Source organism: Bactrocera latifrons, unplaced genomic scaffold (assembly GCF_001853355.1).
Source record: "Bactrocera latifrons isolate USDA-ARS-PBARC rearing strain unplaced genomic scaffold, ASM185335v1 scaffold_11, whole genome shotgun sequence".
In the NCBI taxonomy this organism is placed as follows: domain Eukaryota; kingdom Metazoa; phylum Arthropoda; class Insecta; order Diptera; family Tephritidae; genus Bactrocera; species Bactrocera latifrons.
Window position 1 is genome coordinate 3002258 of NW_017534519.1, and position 16161 is coordinate 3018418.

The 16161-nt window shown below is 37.7% G+C and overlaps 1 protein-coding gene across 1 annotated transcript in view; it reads right to left on the minus strand.

Annotated features, from left to right (window-relative positions):
• The window catches only part of LOC108972015 (collagen alpha chain CG42342), a gene marked incomplete in the record, with an annotated part of 110293 nt that overhangs the window by 62658 nt on the left and 31474 nt on the right, over positions 1-16161 (minus strand). Inside the window, 2 exon segments of the mRNA XM_018938447.1 lie at positions 1508-1615; positions 1713-1792. Of these exon segments, the coding sequence (XP_018793992.1) occupies positions 1508-1615; positions 1713-1792 (188 nt within the window).

The window sequence follows — 16161 nt, forward strand, 5'->3', positions numbered from 1 at the left end:
CGCAATAAGGCAATTCAGAATCTTGTGCATCTGAGTTTGCAAAGTTATGCAATTGCAAATATTTATGAACGGCTTTTATTTTTTTTTTTTCTGTGTAACCCTTGCAAAGACCATTAATTCACAGCTGCTCGGTGAAGAAAAACATTGCAAACAAAATTTTCGCACAAATTGGAAAATATGCCGAGAAAAAGTTTTGGGGAAAAATTAACTGACGCTTTATTTGATGAAGCTGCTGGAGATATTATGGATAYTGATGGTAAGAAATATTTTTATGTGGCACATAGCAAAAATTTCAAATTTCTTGATTTTTAATTTACAAAAATTTCTTCTCTTTGTTTACAATGTTTTTATTTTTGACAGCAGCTGGCAATTTGCAACCCAGTTTTTCAAATAATACAATGGCGTTTTAGTGTTGCTTATTTGCAAGGGTGTAGCAGGTGCATCGCTATACATTTTGTTAGTGTAAAAGCAAAAATATGCTGGCTAATTTGCGATTGCAAAGATGTAAGACCATTTGCACAAGATTCTGAATWGCCCTAACAACTAMTCAGATTCCCATGATTTAATAGAATTTTTTATACTTTTGAGTAGACAAAAATGTCCTTTTACTTGTTGCAACAACAGTATGTTGAATGAGCATAAAATAATTTTCAATGACTACAAAAAAAACTACAAATATTCTCATATGTGTGTAATATCACATTACAAACTTACATTCCACAAAAACAAAAACAAATAATACAAAAAAAAATGGTCAGAGAAACTTTTCCCTGTAATTATTAGTCTGGTTAACAATCGGAAAGGAAATTATCGCTGTGAAAGGCTTTGTGGTTGACAGGCAAATGTTAAATAAAATTCCAGTCAAGGACTAGGTGCTACAACAACAACTARTGCTTACAGCGCTACATTTAACGYAAACCACTACGACAGCGATAAAAASTACAAACAATAAAAAGTTATTATCAGCAACAAAATAAAAAGGTTTAACCAGCAAAATACTATAAATAAAACATTCAACAACTACGATAACTACAAAAACAAATGAGCAATAAAACCGAAAGAGCCGAGAAAAAACCGAAATTCGCTACTTCAAAGTGAAACCACACAGAAATTGGCTGCGGTTGGTAAGCCCGTGAGCCAGCCAATGTGGAAGAGTGTGTGTGCAACAAATACAAAAACCAACAAAAAACCAAAACTAACAACAACAACAATGTTGGTATATAGTGCGAGTAATGTGGTACCTTGACAGCAACAATTTCAGCGTAACCTAAAGTGCCGCCATGTAAGGTCGTGACCGAGCGCTTCAGCCCCTAAAAACACGTTATTTTAGTAAATTAATATAAACRTAGCTGTAAAAATAATGCGCAGCATTTTAAATGAAATTACTGTTATTTTTTTTGGCAATATTTTAATACCGTTAGCAGCGCAGCTGTTCTTTGAAATCGAATTATTTGCAACAAAACAGTTTCGGTTAGCTTGTGGACTAGCCGCCGCTGCATGTACTCACCTTCACCGTTTGGAAGACATCAATGCCCGGATGGCCRACATCACCCTTTTGACCTTTGTCGCCCGGTCTGCCGGCAGCGCCCTTCTCGCCGTTCACACCATTGACGCCCTGTCATGTGAAAATGAGCAATAAATATCATAACCATATTCACCAGCMCAGCAACAGTCGCGCAACAGACGTTTGCGGGCGCMAATCTGATACTTACCGGATCACCCTTTTCGCCCGGGTCGCCCTTCTTGCCACGTTTCCCCCGTTTGCCCGGTGGGCCTGGTGGTCCAGGTGGCCCTAAAAGAAACGTAGAGCAATACTTTAGTATTGAGRCATAACAATAAAGCAATGTGAAATTTATTATTATATCCAGGAAATTGCACTTTCAATTTAAACTTTAGAAGATTAAGTGGAAACGCGAAACTGTTACACCAAAAAACAACGAAGGACACGCATGGCTGTGCAATGGCAACRGCGCGGGGCRGCGCGGCGTCGAACGCATTGGCAACATCATAGCAACGTCAATGGTGCTTAAAGAGCTGTCGCACTAATTCAGGCACCGCAGTCGCGGCGGTGGAGGGTATAACGGTCTGATTATTGTGCGGCAATCGACTGCCTGCTGTGTGGCACTCATTAAACTTCTATTTAAGCCCCCAAAAGTGTAGTCGCGCAGCTAGGCAACCGACGCGTGACGCTTGTGGTGTGCTGCGCTGTGGCTTCGAAAAACGAGAAAACTTTAATGTAATTGCAGTTGCACTTAATTTCGCAGTGACTTTATTCATTAGGTGCCTCCACCGCCATCAAGCTAAACAAGAAGAGTGCGCTCGGCACCCCGAAGCCCAATTGCATTGCTGTTACACGCGCGCTAAGTGAAAGTGCAATAAAAAAGTACTCCAGCTTTCGCTGGAGTTGCAATGCACGCTTGCCCCTTTGGATGACGGCGCCGCCTACTCGTGACCCGCGACTATCGCTAGTCAGCAGTTTCGCAATTACTCGCCGCACTGCCTGCAGTTTGAGGCTTTCGGATGCGAGTACAAGGGGTGGCGGYAATGGAGAGCGACTAACCAACAATTACTCCGCTCGCTTGACGCTACGCATCCTGCGCTATATTTATACGAATATTCGTWAGACTAAAAGCTGTGATGGATAAGCCGAAAAAGGGTTGCCAAACTCGCGAAAGTTTCGGTATTTGAAAGTTATTTTGTGCATTGTATTGTAATTACAGCCGCAATTGTGGTTTTCATTCTATTCAATRTAATAATTGTAATAGTAGTAATCGATTGAATTGTAATTGTTCATGTACTTGTACTTGTAAATACCCTGAATTYTAAGACCAATTGCGACAGTGTTTGAAGTTGGTTGGAAAGATTTTTCTAGAACTACTCCMCCGATCTTCATGAAACTTTACATGAAGAATTTTTTTCGATTACAAATATTTGAAAAAAAAGTGTTGCAAAATTTTCACTGAAATTTACATTTTTTTGTAAAAATGTCTGTCAAAAATCTAATTTTCAGTATTTTCCCTTCGCGTTTAAGTTCTAAGTAAAAGTTTTAGTTAAAGCACGTATGTTTTTTACTTCAGATGATCCCGTAAGGAGTTATCTTTCCAACTCGGGCGCATATTGTTTTCGAGCGGGCACCGGAAATGGCATCGCATCGGTTGAGTTTGAAATATTTTGTTCCAAAAATTTCAGAATTTCTTTGATAATAGTAGACAATTAAAAATTTCATTTTTTATATAATATGAGAAAACCCCTTAATACAATTAAATATTTTCACTTTGGTCTCCCTACCACAGTGTATATGGTGGAAAGCAAATCCATTCTTCTGCGCACTTCATTGCACTGTAAGACTGATTGCTGATCCGTAATCAGTTGGCATTCCTTATTGCAGTCGACAGCTATTGCGACCATAAAGTAGCGACACAAACCGTCCTCTCCAATGTTGCTGGTAGCAGAAGCAATGACAACTGCAATAATTGCTACAGCGCAGCAACAATGTACAAAATATGTGCATACTTCAAGGCGCGCACCAGTTTACGGTAAATACGAAGCGCAGTTCCCTATGTGACGACGCTGCTAAATACCGAAAATGCGATGGAGATTAAATAAAGTAGGTGTGAAAATATTTAATTAAATTACAGCAACAACGAAATAGTGACAACACAAAGCAAGTGAAGATGTGATGGCAGGAGCCRAGTTAGAAGAACAAGCGAATCCTACAGAGCACAGCAGCAGAGCTTAAGGAAGGAAAAAGCACAGCAGCTTATTATCAGCACGAGAAACGTTGGCTGTGAATGGAGGCAGCATTTGTCAGCGCTTATGCGACTGTTCGAGCGTGCTTAAATTAACTGAGTTAACTGTAAACGAGCGGATGGCATGTGATAGCCGGCACAACAAAGAAACGTACAAATTAAAAAAGAAAAAAAAGTAACTACAACAACAAACGGTGATACTGTAGACTAAGTGATAATCTTAAGTGAGGACTGCGAAGGGGCGCCACTTTCACTTTTCGAATCAAATCCTAAATATCAAAACAACAACAAAACGCGACGGAGGTAAATATACTGCAGACTGAATGATGAAAAGTGAAATTGCGGTGGCGTAGTCAATCTAACTGTAACCGCATTAGTGCAGAATTTCGGACCAGCGCCATCCACTTTGAGTCCAAAGTAATCAGAAGGTACTTAAGACTTCATTTGGCGACTCAAAATGCAAACGCTTGGAAAGGCAGCGACTTAGCTTATTTGTTATAATTAAGTAATTTTCATTGAAATGTGAAAAGTGAAATTAGAAATACGAACGAGTAACGGTAAAATGAAGGTATCACAGTTATGGCTTGTGTGTTAGTGTGTTTGAGTGCTTCTTTTAGTTTGGTGGTGAGTGAACGAAGACAATTTAAATTCATTAAATACTACAAAGCGCACCTCAAACTGCCTGAGAACCGCTCAAACGTACAAGGTGTCAAATCGCACCGCAAGCAGTTAGGCGCGGCAGGCGATGAAGTTGTAGGCTTTCGCGTGGAACGSCGTGTTTTGTAGYAAAAACGACTTGTCGTCGTTTAAGATGTCAAAGTTTCGTGCATCTAATTAAAACAAACGAGAAATTACAATTCAACTGATAAAATTAACGCGCAGGAAGAGAGCAGAACCGTGAAGATGATAATGTAGTAATTGAAGATTGGAGCAACTGAAGCAAATAACGCGTGGGGTTTATTGGCATTTCACCGGATAAACTAAGCAGTTAAGTAATTGGCGGTAATATCTGATAACAAATTATAAAACGGCAACTTCATTATTGACTGGTGTAATCAAGTACTTTAAAATGTAAACATATTATTATGTAATGCTAGGAATTGCGTAGTGAAAAGTGTGCTGATACTTATTTGCTAAGAAATTTGTTTATTTTTTTATTATAGATATTATACTTAAAAATGAGTATTAATTGTCAGCATTACCATTAATTACATTTTCCAATATAAATGACTAGCATAATTGCGAGTTAACTTTTAATTACAAATGAATATATTCCTTTGTATGCAGTAAATGTCCAAATGTGGTGAAATATTGCGTGTAATGCAATGTAATTGTTAAAGTAATTAAAAAGTAATTTGATTATATTTTTGGTTTCTTTTGATTACTATCCATCACGTTGCTAATAACAAAAAACAACAGTTGTTTTTTAAATTTCTTTTATGTAAATACTATTAATTACATTTTGTTAATCTCAATTACCAGTAAAACTATGTGAGCATTTGTCCAGAAAACAAGTATACGTATATATTATATCTTCATTTGTATGTGGTTAAAGTATGAAACTAACATCGCATGTAATGTAATGTAATGATTAAAGTAATTGAAATTATTGTAGTAATTAAAAGACAATATGGGTTTATATGCGGCAGTTGTCCGTATCTGATTAAATATTTCGAGTAATGCAATGTAATTACTAAAGTAATTAATAAGTAATTTGATTATATTTTTGGCTTCTTTTGATTACTATCCATCACGTTGCTAATGACAAAAAACAACAGTTTTTTTTTTAATTCCTATTACGTAAATACCATTAATTACTTTTTGTTATTCCCAAATACCAGTAAAAATGCTCACATACATTTGAAAAAAACAAATATACGTATAAACTTCATTTGTATGTGGTTAAAGTATGAAACTAACATCGCATGTAATGYAATGTAATGATTAAAGTAATTGAAATCATTGTAGTAATTAAAAAGTAATTTGATTACGTTTTTGGTTTGATTACAAACAAATATGTTCATTTATATGCAGTAAGTGCTAGAAATAGAATAAATATAGCGTGTAATGCAATGTAGTGATTAAAGTAATTARAAAGTAATTTGACTAAATTTTTGGGTTTTCTGTAGGTACGAGTACTATCCATTAGATTGCTAGTTACAAAAAACAACAGTTTTTTAATTCTTTTATGCAAATACCAGTMATTACATTTTTGCCAAGAAAACTACGTGTACCTTTGTCCAAAAACAAGTATATGTACGTATGTATGTTCTTTTATATGTAGTTATAGTTTGAAACTAACATCGCATGTAATGCAMWGTAATGATTAAAGTAATTGAAAAATAATGAATTACATTTTTAATTACCAGATTACTATCCATTACTTTGCTGATTGCAATGTTTTTTAATTATTTCTAATTAGCATTCATTTCTATTTCTTTAGGTATAAGAACAAAAAAATTAAAGTCATGAAAAGATATCGATGTAATCCATTAGTTCCTTTTATCCATGTGCGCATAACTTTCTAGTACTTTCCAGCTATTGCATTTGGTATTTGCGGARGTGACCATATACAATAAATCCTAATTTATTAATCAGGGAATCTCTTTAAATTTCTATTGCAATTGAGCCTTAAAGTGGGCTTAGGCGAAAGTTGTCATTAAAAGCAATTTAAGAAGCACTGCAATCTTAATTGCAGTCAATTGTGGCATCATTATGGAATAATTTCTGCCGACAGACAATGAGTTCATCGGAATGTGGCAAGCCAAAAACAAAAACCAAGAACAAAAAAATTAAGCAGTGAAGAAATGAGTTCATAAATAGACGCGTAATTCAAATGAATTTATTGTTGTTGTATTCGGGGCTTACGACTGTCATTCACATAATGCGAAGAACTTTGAGAAAAAGAGAAACTTGAAAAGAATCAAACACACTCATAAGCAGATGAAAATGTACTCGAAAAAAGCTTAAATTACTCTTAATATAATTACATAATAATCATAATATCAGTTCTCAAAGCCATTAACGCATTTTCGTATTTTTCTGATTTGGCTTGATACCCGAGAAAATATTATTATGTAGGTGTGTCGCGTCGCATTCCACACTTTGATTCCTCGCCGCTGTTGGGAAGCTGGGTTTTCGTAACTGAATRCTTGTATGGCGCGTTTGTTTGTGTGTCGCTTGTTTGTTGGTGAAGAATATTTTTGTAGATTTTGTCYGCKACTGTAAACTGTCTGCTGGCTGTTTGACGGCGCGCGAGTGGCTGCGTGATATGAAAAGCTCCATTGAAGACGGCAACGGCAACGTCAACAACGCRTTACACAGTTGGCAGGCAATCGAGCGTTGAACTGCGGCCGCAGTCGCTGCTGCCTAGTCGAAGTGTTTAGCTAAGTTAAGGCGAATGCTTGAGTGGCTGTGTGGCGCTGTGGCATGCAACGTGTGGGCTTTATTGCTAAAAGAGAGCTGGAAAAAAGTACTATGTACGACTAAGAAAGCGTATAAGCTGKTGCTGGGGTGTGAAGAGTGAAGGAGCTGMTCAAATAAAGCAGATGTTGGCACATATATTGGCTGCAGGCGGAGGCGTGCAACAGAGGATACGTTTCGCTTGTCTTTATTGTTGATAAAGTCGGAAAGTCAGAGCTTTTTTTTGAATGCCTAGCACAGCTTCTGCTTCTACTTCTCTCATCCTCGTCTGCTTCCAAACCATAATAGTTTATGTGAGTAGTCGTAATTTTTCTTTATTTCGTCATATTTCTCTACTTATTGCCATTCAACGATTTCCAGGCATTTTTGTTATCGAAGTTTCCACCTTCTTGTGTGGTAGTTATATAAAACTAAGAGTTTTCATAGAGATTGCGAGGAATTCTCTGCAATGGTCAGCAATTGAATTAAAGGAAAATTGCAGCTCCTTGGAGGACAAAGTCCGTTGCGTTTAACGTTATTACCTGCCGTGTTATAGCCTAACTACCCCTTAGAGGACAATCGGATAAGCTAAAATTGCATAATTTTGTGGAAAGGTTTGTTTTCCAAATATTTGGTTCTCAAATACAGGATTTAGCTTTTAAAATAGCATGAAATGACATTAGCACACACAATACACTTACAAATTTCGGACTCCCATTTATTGACTGGGCGATTTCAAATCCTTTTTTTAGAAGCAACATTCAAAAGAACGTCTGCATACGAAAACACTTCATTAAATTGCTCAATAAAAATATAATTTAGAACTTGTGACCCTGATAATATATCTGCTGAAGATAATTAGCGGAAAGAAGATGGACTACAGAAACATTAAACATATAACTTTTGCTCTACCTACAATTACATACATATTAACGAGTAATCCTTGTCGATACTCGTGCAATGAAAGTAATATCGCAGCACTTGTGCGATAGTTGCAATTTATGATGGTCGAACTTTTTCCATATTACACCCAACCCATGCAGTATCTCGCCCACACAGCCTCATGCAGTTCACAGTATCTGACCACCTCAGCTCGTTCTAATATTTCCACGAAAACCAGAGCGATCTCCTTGACTCGACTAGCTGCGCTGCCAGTTTCCAGCAGAGCTGCCACTGTAACAGGTTGTATTGGCGTATTTACCTCGATGGCTTCTCTTCTCATGGCATATAAGTCATATGTATGTACTTGCGTGTGTGTATGTGTACAGTGAATATTATATCATGTCGTGAATTGTGTTGCATGTGGGCAGATAATAAATACTTCGTTCGTTGCCAGTGCATAAATACTCGGAGGAAGCATAACTCATGTAGCGCTTCACAACCACTTAACTCATAAATCTTTTGAAGCTACTGCCCTCAGCTAAAGGAGTTACAGCGCATATAATATTGGCACACAGTTATGCTTCAAATTATTCGCAAGCATGCGCGCAAAATTCTTGATATATTATATTTTATTTAGCTACGAAAGTTCTTTTTACTTGTCGAACTAAATTGTTTTAGATTACCTAAAAAGTGGATAGTCTTTATCCACATTCAAAAAAATTGATCGAAACTGAAATCTCTTATATATATGTATCTATTAACGGTTTTTCAATAGGGTGGTACAAAAGTAGACCGATAGACTAAACGACGCCATATTTTTCCCGCTCTTTTGACATTTCTCTTCAGTGAGGTATGCCATTTTATCATGGAAAGACATGCAATTCAACAAAGMCTCGAAATTATTAAAATCTAAGAGCGCTACGCCCAATTTAGGGTAGTCATAATCGTCCTGTTAGATAAAAAGGCACAGTGCAAAATGTTCTGGTGCCAGTGAGATAAATAGTGCCCGTGGTGTGGAGAATATTGCTGCCATTAGCGCATCAATAGAGGAAGATCTCTCACACGTCGTTCTCCAGCATTGGGCATATCTATGAGGTCGTTATGGCGAATTTTGCTTATAAATATTGGCCTACATCCTTACAAGATCAAATTAACTCATTAACTGAAGCCGCTTGACCAGCGGAATCCTCGTATATTCGTGAGTTGGGCTGAGATACAATTTGAAATTTTGATCTGGATTTTCATCGAAAAATCATCTTCAGCGATGAGGCTCATTTTCGACGGAATGGCTTCGTTAATAAGCAAAACATACGTTACTGGTCAGGAAACAGTCCACACGTAATGCATTGACCCCGAAAAAATTGGGTATGGTTTATGGGCCGGCGGAGTCATTGGGCCGTACTTTTTCCGTGATGATCAAGACCGGCACGTTACTGTGAATGGGAATCGCTACCGCTCAATGATAAAAGAACATTTTTGGCCCGAATTGGATGATATGGACTTGGATAATATGTAGTTCCTACAGGACGGCGCCACAAGCGTTATCTCACGAAATAGCCCAGTCAATTGGCCSTTTCGGTCGTGAGATTTAACGSCGTTAGACTATTTCCTGTGATGATACGTCAAGTAGTGATGAACTTCRTACGAATATCGAMCTTGAAATTGCAGCAGTGTCGGSCGACTTATGCTTGAAAGCCGTCGAAAATTGGGTTCAGMGTCTGGACTTCTGCCATCTCTTCCGATTTATCGGTATTTGCTAAGTTCGAAATATTTCTCTACATTATTTCGGTGTCTATTTCGTTTTGCGGAAAAATTGAATCGGCGACTAAATATTTACTTGTCGCATTTTGTAGAGCTTTATGAATGTCCGATTATTTGAAATTACATTATGTAGTATTATATATTGAGAAGTGGAAATAATACAGATGTTGTACGATGAAATACGATCTGGACACGAGAAGGTTTGGATCACTTATATGATTACTTCATTGTACTTAGTTTAAAATGAAATTTCCAATTGGATGAAYCGAACTTGTAACACCTTTCTGAAACACAAGGGATGCCATACAARAAATTGATTTTAATTGGTAAATTTCTCATACCCAACTATATGCAATGGTGGTGCGATCTAAAAAATTTCTTCAAAGATTATACCGTTCCGAATTTCGTGATGATAAAAAAGTGTTCCATATGAGGACTTGCTTTTGATCSATCAGTTTGTTTGACAGCTATATGCTTTAATGGTCCGATCTGCATAATATATTTGGAGATTGTAGCCCAGCCTAAGAAAAATTTCATGATGATATCTCGTCAAATAAAWWTTTTTCCATACATGAACATTTTTATCGYTCAGTTYGTAAGGCAATTCGTGGAGGAAAGGATGTGTCCGAAGTTCAGTTAAATGTATCCAAAATTGAGATCATTTGTCGTAGTAAACTTAATATTCCCTGTTCAGGGTGTAAATATTTGTGTAAACTTAAAAGTGTGTACAATCTTGATAGTCACTGTAATCACCTCAGCTACTAAAACACATTCCCATGGGAAGCCAAAAAGATACAAGTATACAAGACTGCGCTCGGTTATTAATACCGACAGCTGAACAGAAATCGACCGACCGACAGCAGAACCTAATTCCTCACTAAGGCACTGGGATAAAAAGTAATAACGAGCGCTCAATATTAATGAACAACGAGTACAGCTAAGTAAGAATACTTAATGCGGTCACTTTCATTAGCTGCTGCAGSACTGGGTTGCAATAACAACTTTATAGTTCAACTATTTTGTAAATTAGATAAACTTTTGCTTAATACACACACAAACCGACAAATGCATATAGTTGCATAATTACGTAATAACGGTATTTGTAATTGGGTCGTGAACACACATATTTAGGGATGATTTAATTTGATGAATTAATGAGTAGATAAACAGCAACAACAACGACAACAACAAATAAGGAAGCGGCTACGCATTTAATTATGACAACAGTGGAGCCTTAAGTCGGAATTATTTSAGCCGCCAACCTTAATTAGCATTTAATCATGTGACACTGCTAGRCTCACACACACACASATTTRGCTGCTAAAGAGCGTGTGTTTGCTAATTGAAAATCCCAACTGTTTAAATATGCCCGCACTTCGCCAGCCGAATAACTTCCAGCATATATAATATTCTATGACAGGCGTTTGCAGTATGTATGTGTGTATGTGCGTAGTTGGTACGCTGTGCGTTTGTGCGCGTTGCGGCGAATTCAATGTATTCAAATGTAATTGAACCAATTTCAAAATTTGGCCAAAAGTTGTGCCTACTGTTCGATGTCATATGACACATGACACGCACACACACACACACACACATATGCATCAATATGCAGATTACTATGCGAATGTGTTGCATGTGTGTGTGTGTTTGTCCTACTTCGCTTTCGGTTTTCATATGTGTGAAACCGAAATGGCGGTAATTTGCACCCAACCGTTYGTCGGCYTCGTTCAGCGCCGAAAAGCGAGAAAGTCCCGCCTTTGCCAAACTAGCAAAGACATCTACGTTCATCGCAAATGSACACACGCAAAGGCACGKGCAGTCAACAGYGTACACCAGATGGGTGGGTAGCTAATACTTCCAGCAAACATTTGCTGAAAACTTTTCGCCAACTTTTCAACCTTTCCGTCGTTTTCCATTTCGCTTTCGTCTCGTCCCTTATTTGAATATGCCGTCTRCTTGCTTGTATGTGTTGCAAATTTACTTGCCACGATATGAGCTTTACTTCAAGCCAACAACCATAAAAATCATAGACGACTGACTTGTCTAGTGAAAATGTYTAATAAGTGAAGGAGCTTGCGCTGCGCCCGGCAAACTTGGCAGGGAGCGCCGAAGCGGCAGCAAATGATGTGYTAAATAGTTAAAGTGGTGTTTTAAGCAGATTTAAGTTCTTTGATATCCCTTGCTTTAATTTTTAATGCAAACGGCTTTTGGTTTTGGGTTTTCGCTTAAATGGCGTATGAATGAATGGCATAAAATTGGTTCAGCGTCTGCTCTTTTATATACACTTCTGCAGTTAATAATTAAAAGTAATAAACATGTTTGTTGTAGTTGCATTTTTTGTTGAAATACTCATTACTTTGCACAACAGCGAACAACGAAAAATAAATAAAATTTAAAATTGAGTTTTCGGAACTGTCTTAATACCTTAACATTGGATCAGTTGGATACGATTTTTCGAACTCTTTAAGGCAACTAATTGTTTCTCTCTTATCTATTATCCATAATAATAAAAAAGACAAATTATAAAAATATATAACCTCTATCCATCTCACCAGCTTACTGAAAATTTAGAGATTGAAAAATATGCCTACTGGAAGGATTTCGTTATTTCAGTTTCTCATTAAACGTTCTAAAGGAAACTTCCCACACATAATCACTAGAAATAATAGAAATACGTTGAATGCAACTTACAGTTCCAAATATTCATATATTATTTCATATTCAGAGCATAGAACCATTATCAAACCAACTAATCATAAAAAAGAACAAATTTAAGATATTAGGTGCGTGTCTTCGCTCGTATGTATAGCGCTAGTGAGCCTAATTGTAGGGAACAACCTATTTTTAGACCTAAACAAACAATGTTGTTTACAATTAGAACAAACTTTTAAAATTGCTGTGAGTCGGCTCTCCACCTCTGACGACTCAATGGCGATAACGTCGCAAAAGTTATTGAAACACTGAATAGTCAACAGAGAGAAAGCAAATGATCCAAAAATAATCTTTTGGATAAACTCAACACATTTGGGATAATTTTTCCGGTATGAGGAGCGGAGGAAGGCTCATACCAAAATACCTGAATGTTTTGCAAAAAACCCTACGTTTATCCAACGCACTACTGATGACGAGTCGTGACTTTATGATTCCGACGTCCTACAATCTAGCAAATGGTGCTCCAAAAAAGAGCCGAAGCCAAAAAAAAAAGCATAATTGGCTTAACACACTGGAGTTCATCCCATTAAGCTCAGGAGCCCATTTTGAGTATGATAGTAGACTTTTTTATTTAAATACCCGAACATGTATTTKATTTTGTCAGTCGGGGTCAAAATTKATCATACAATATTACTTGATAGACACGCACCTTGAAGCTATTCGGAACAGTTTAAGTACAATATATTGATTTTTAAATAATTATTGAACCCACTGTATTCGTTAGCATCCTCATTCTCACTTATTTAGGAATTTTAGTACAAAAATCTGCGGCAAACTTTATACAAAGTAAGCATCAAGCATCATGAAAACAGCAACATTCGCCTGAAATTATTATACATAAAAGGCAACAACAAGAAAGAACACATTCTTGCTCGGAACCGGTAAAGTGTTAACATTAAAAAAGGCCAAGCTTTTCATATCGCTCGTGGAAAAAGAGGGCGCTACTAGCGCTAATTCATCGACAAAGCCTTGATTAGATTTCATAACAAGTTATTAGGTTCAAATTGTCTGCTGAAAGGTTAAATAGCAACCCAATACGCTGTTCACATGTTTTAAACAAGATTGAGAATACCAAACACCGACGAGTGGTTACGCTCATGACTGCAGTAATCAAAACAGAGTCTAAAAGACAGCGGAGAAGAATTCATTTTATGCACCATTTTAAGTTTCGAACGCTGTAACTTTAGCAGMAACTTAAGTTAAGCCGCAACTCTCCATTTATTTGCATTTTGAATTCTTCATTTTGATTTTGCAGCAGCTTTGTTGCCTCAATGCAACGCATGATGCTTATTGTATGTTGCATATTGCATAAATATGAGCAGCTGCAGTGGCAGCCGAAGTTCATTTGCTCCTCAGCACACGCCAACAACGCATAGCTCACTGACTTTGCAACGAACACATAGTTTCACAAACACATTCGCACACACACACACATATTTACATAGTTAATGCATGAAGCTGAAGCGGGCGCTTTGGACTGTCAGGGCGTATGCGTGACGTGCTACAGTTGCCGTAAGCATGCGCCCCTCGTGTGGMAGACTTCTGTGTGCCTGTGTGTGCGTGTGTTTGTATAGTGAAATTATCATATTAAGCGCTGTAAGGCTGCTAAGGCGCTCACGTTTCGACTCAAGTAGCTGCTGTTTGCGTTCTACCCACTTGCTTCCGTTGTTGKTGTTGTTGTTTAAAGCTCATCTGCATAACGCGCGTGTGCGTGCGTTGCATATACCTGCGCATCTTATCCTTATTGGCATTAAGGCAACTTGATTGTGCATCTTACATCAAGCCACACACATGCACCCAAACGCATATGTTTGTATGTATGCGTGTGTGCAAGTTAAGTACTGCTTGTGCCTTGGTCGCATGCCACACGTTATAACTTGTTATTACGGCAACAAAGCCAAGCACTCTTTCTTGTTTTTGTCTTTGCTTGTTGCAACACATGTTTTTGTTGTTGCTAAGAGCGCTTGTGAGGTGACTTTAGTCGTCGCTTCACTGCGGATATGTCAAATTTGCGATAATGAACTTTTAATAAGCGGGTTTAAGTAATAAATAGTGTTTACAGCAACAACAACAACAGCAGGCACATATTAATTTCACATGTACTGTAGTATTATATATGTTGCAGCAACACCTACTACAAGCAATTCAGGCAGCCCAACAAGCATTGATTTATGGACTGGCCTGCAATACAGTGCCTCGAAAAAGTGCTCAGTTTTTGGGAAAATCTCATAATTAAAACGAAAGTGAGTGGAAAACGTTCATAATTGAAATGATGGAAATAAGGGGCACATATAATTTTGTTTAATATCATACTAAAGTTTTAACCCGATTTTGRAATTTGAGTTATGACTTTCTGAAGTGAATCCGCTCAGTTCAATCAGCTYAATCGATTTACTTACAGCAGGTGAGCACCGTTTTTTAAACCTTGTGTCTTTGAAAGTATTTAAATTTTTCGGCGCCATGTTTTTTTGCACCCTTTTGYATTTCTCCTCAGTAAGGTTTGCCATTTCRTCATGGAAAGAYACGATCCATCAAAAAATCAAAATTACTAAARTTTACTATMGAAATTCGRAGTCAGTGGCCTCAACTTTAAKAATGTCCAATTTATGRTCGTCAYCGATCTGTCAAATCAACAATAGAGCGTCTAGTGGTAAAAGTTTGAAACCAAAGTCACAGCATAAAATGTTCCCGTGAYAGTGAGACAAAGAAGTGCCCGYAGTGTCGAGAATATTGCTGCTGCTAGCATATTCATTGAGGAACACCCAAATCAATCTYTCACAMGTYGTTCTCAARYATTGGGCATCTCTGTGACGTYGTTGTGACGAATTTTTCGAAAAGGTMTWGKCCTACATCCTTACAAGATCAAATTGAWGCAAGWAATGAAMYCGCTTGATCATCAGAATCGTCGTGTGGTGTTACTTGAAAATGATCTGAATTTTCATCGAAAAATTCTGGTTGAATGGCTTCCTCAATAATCAAAACTTGAGGCACCATTGATCACAAAAAAATTATGGCTTGTCGCGGTTTATGGGTCAGCGACGTCATGGGCCTGCACTTCTGCCGTGATGAACCAGACCAACACGTTACTGTGAATGGGAAACGCTACCGCTCAATGATAAACAAATATTTTTGTGCAGAATTGGATGATATGGACTTGGACAGTATGTGGTTCCAACAGGACGGTGCCACAAGCCACACAGTGAATGTCCAATCGATTTATTGAAAACCAAGTTTGGTGAAYGTGTTATCTCACGAAATGACCCAGTCAATTGGGCGCCTAGGTGATCTCTGCCGACAAGCCAGCGACGATCGATGAACTTCGTTCGAATATCAAATGTAAATTGCAGCAGTAACGGACGATTTATGCTTGAAAACCGTCGAGAACTTGGTTCCACGTCTTCTGAGTGCGTGCCGTGGAGGCCATGCAAAAGAAATCGAGTTTCTTACAGTGCCCTGCAGAAAGGTTTAGGCCATTACAGATTTACCCTGGATAACTCTCGTTTATTCTTTGAAGCTTTTCCATAACTATGGCATTAAAGATATTACTCAATCTGGGCTCGGTAAGAACGGAGCAGTGGCGACTGACACTTAAGCGAGTGCAGAAAGTATTCAACCGCAAGCTTCATCCAACAATTCGAGTTTCTGGATACAAGGT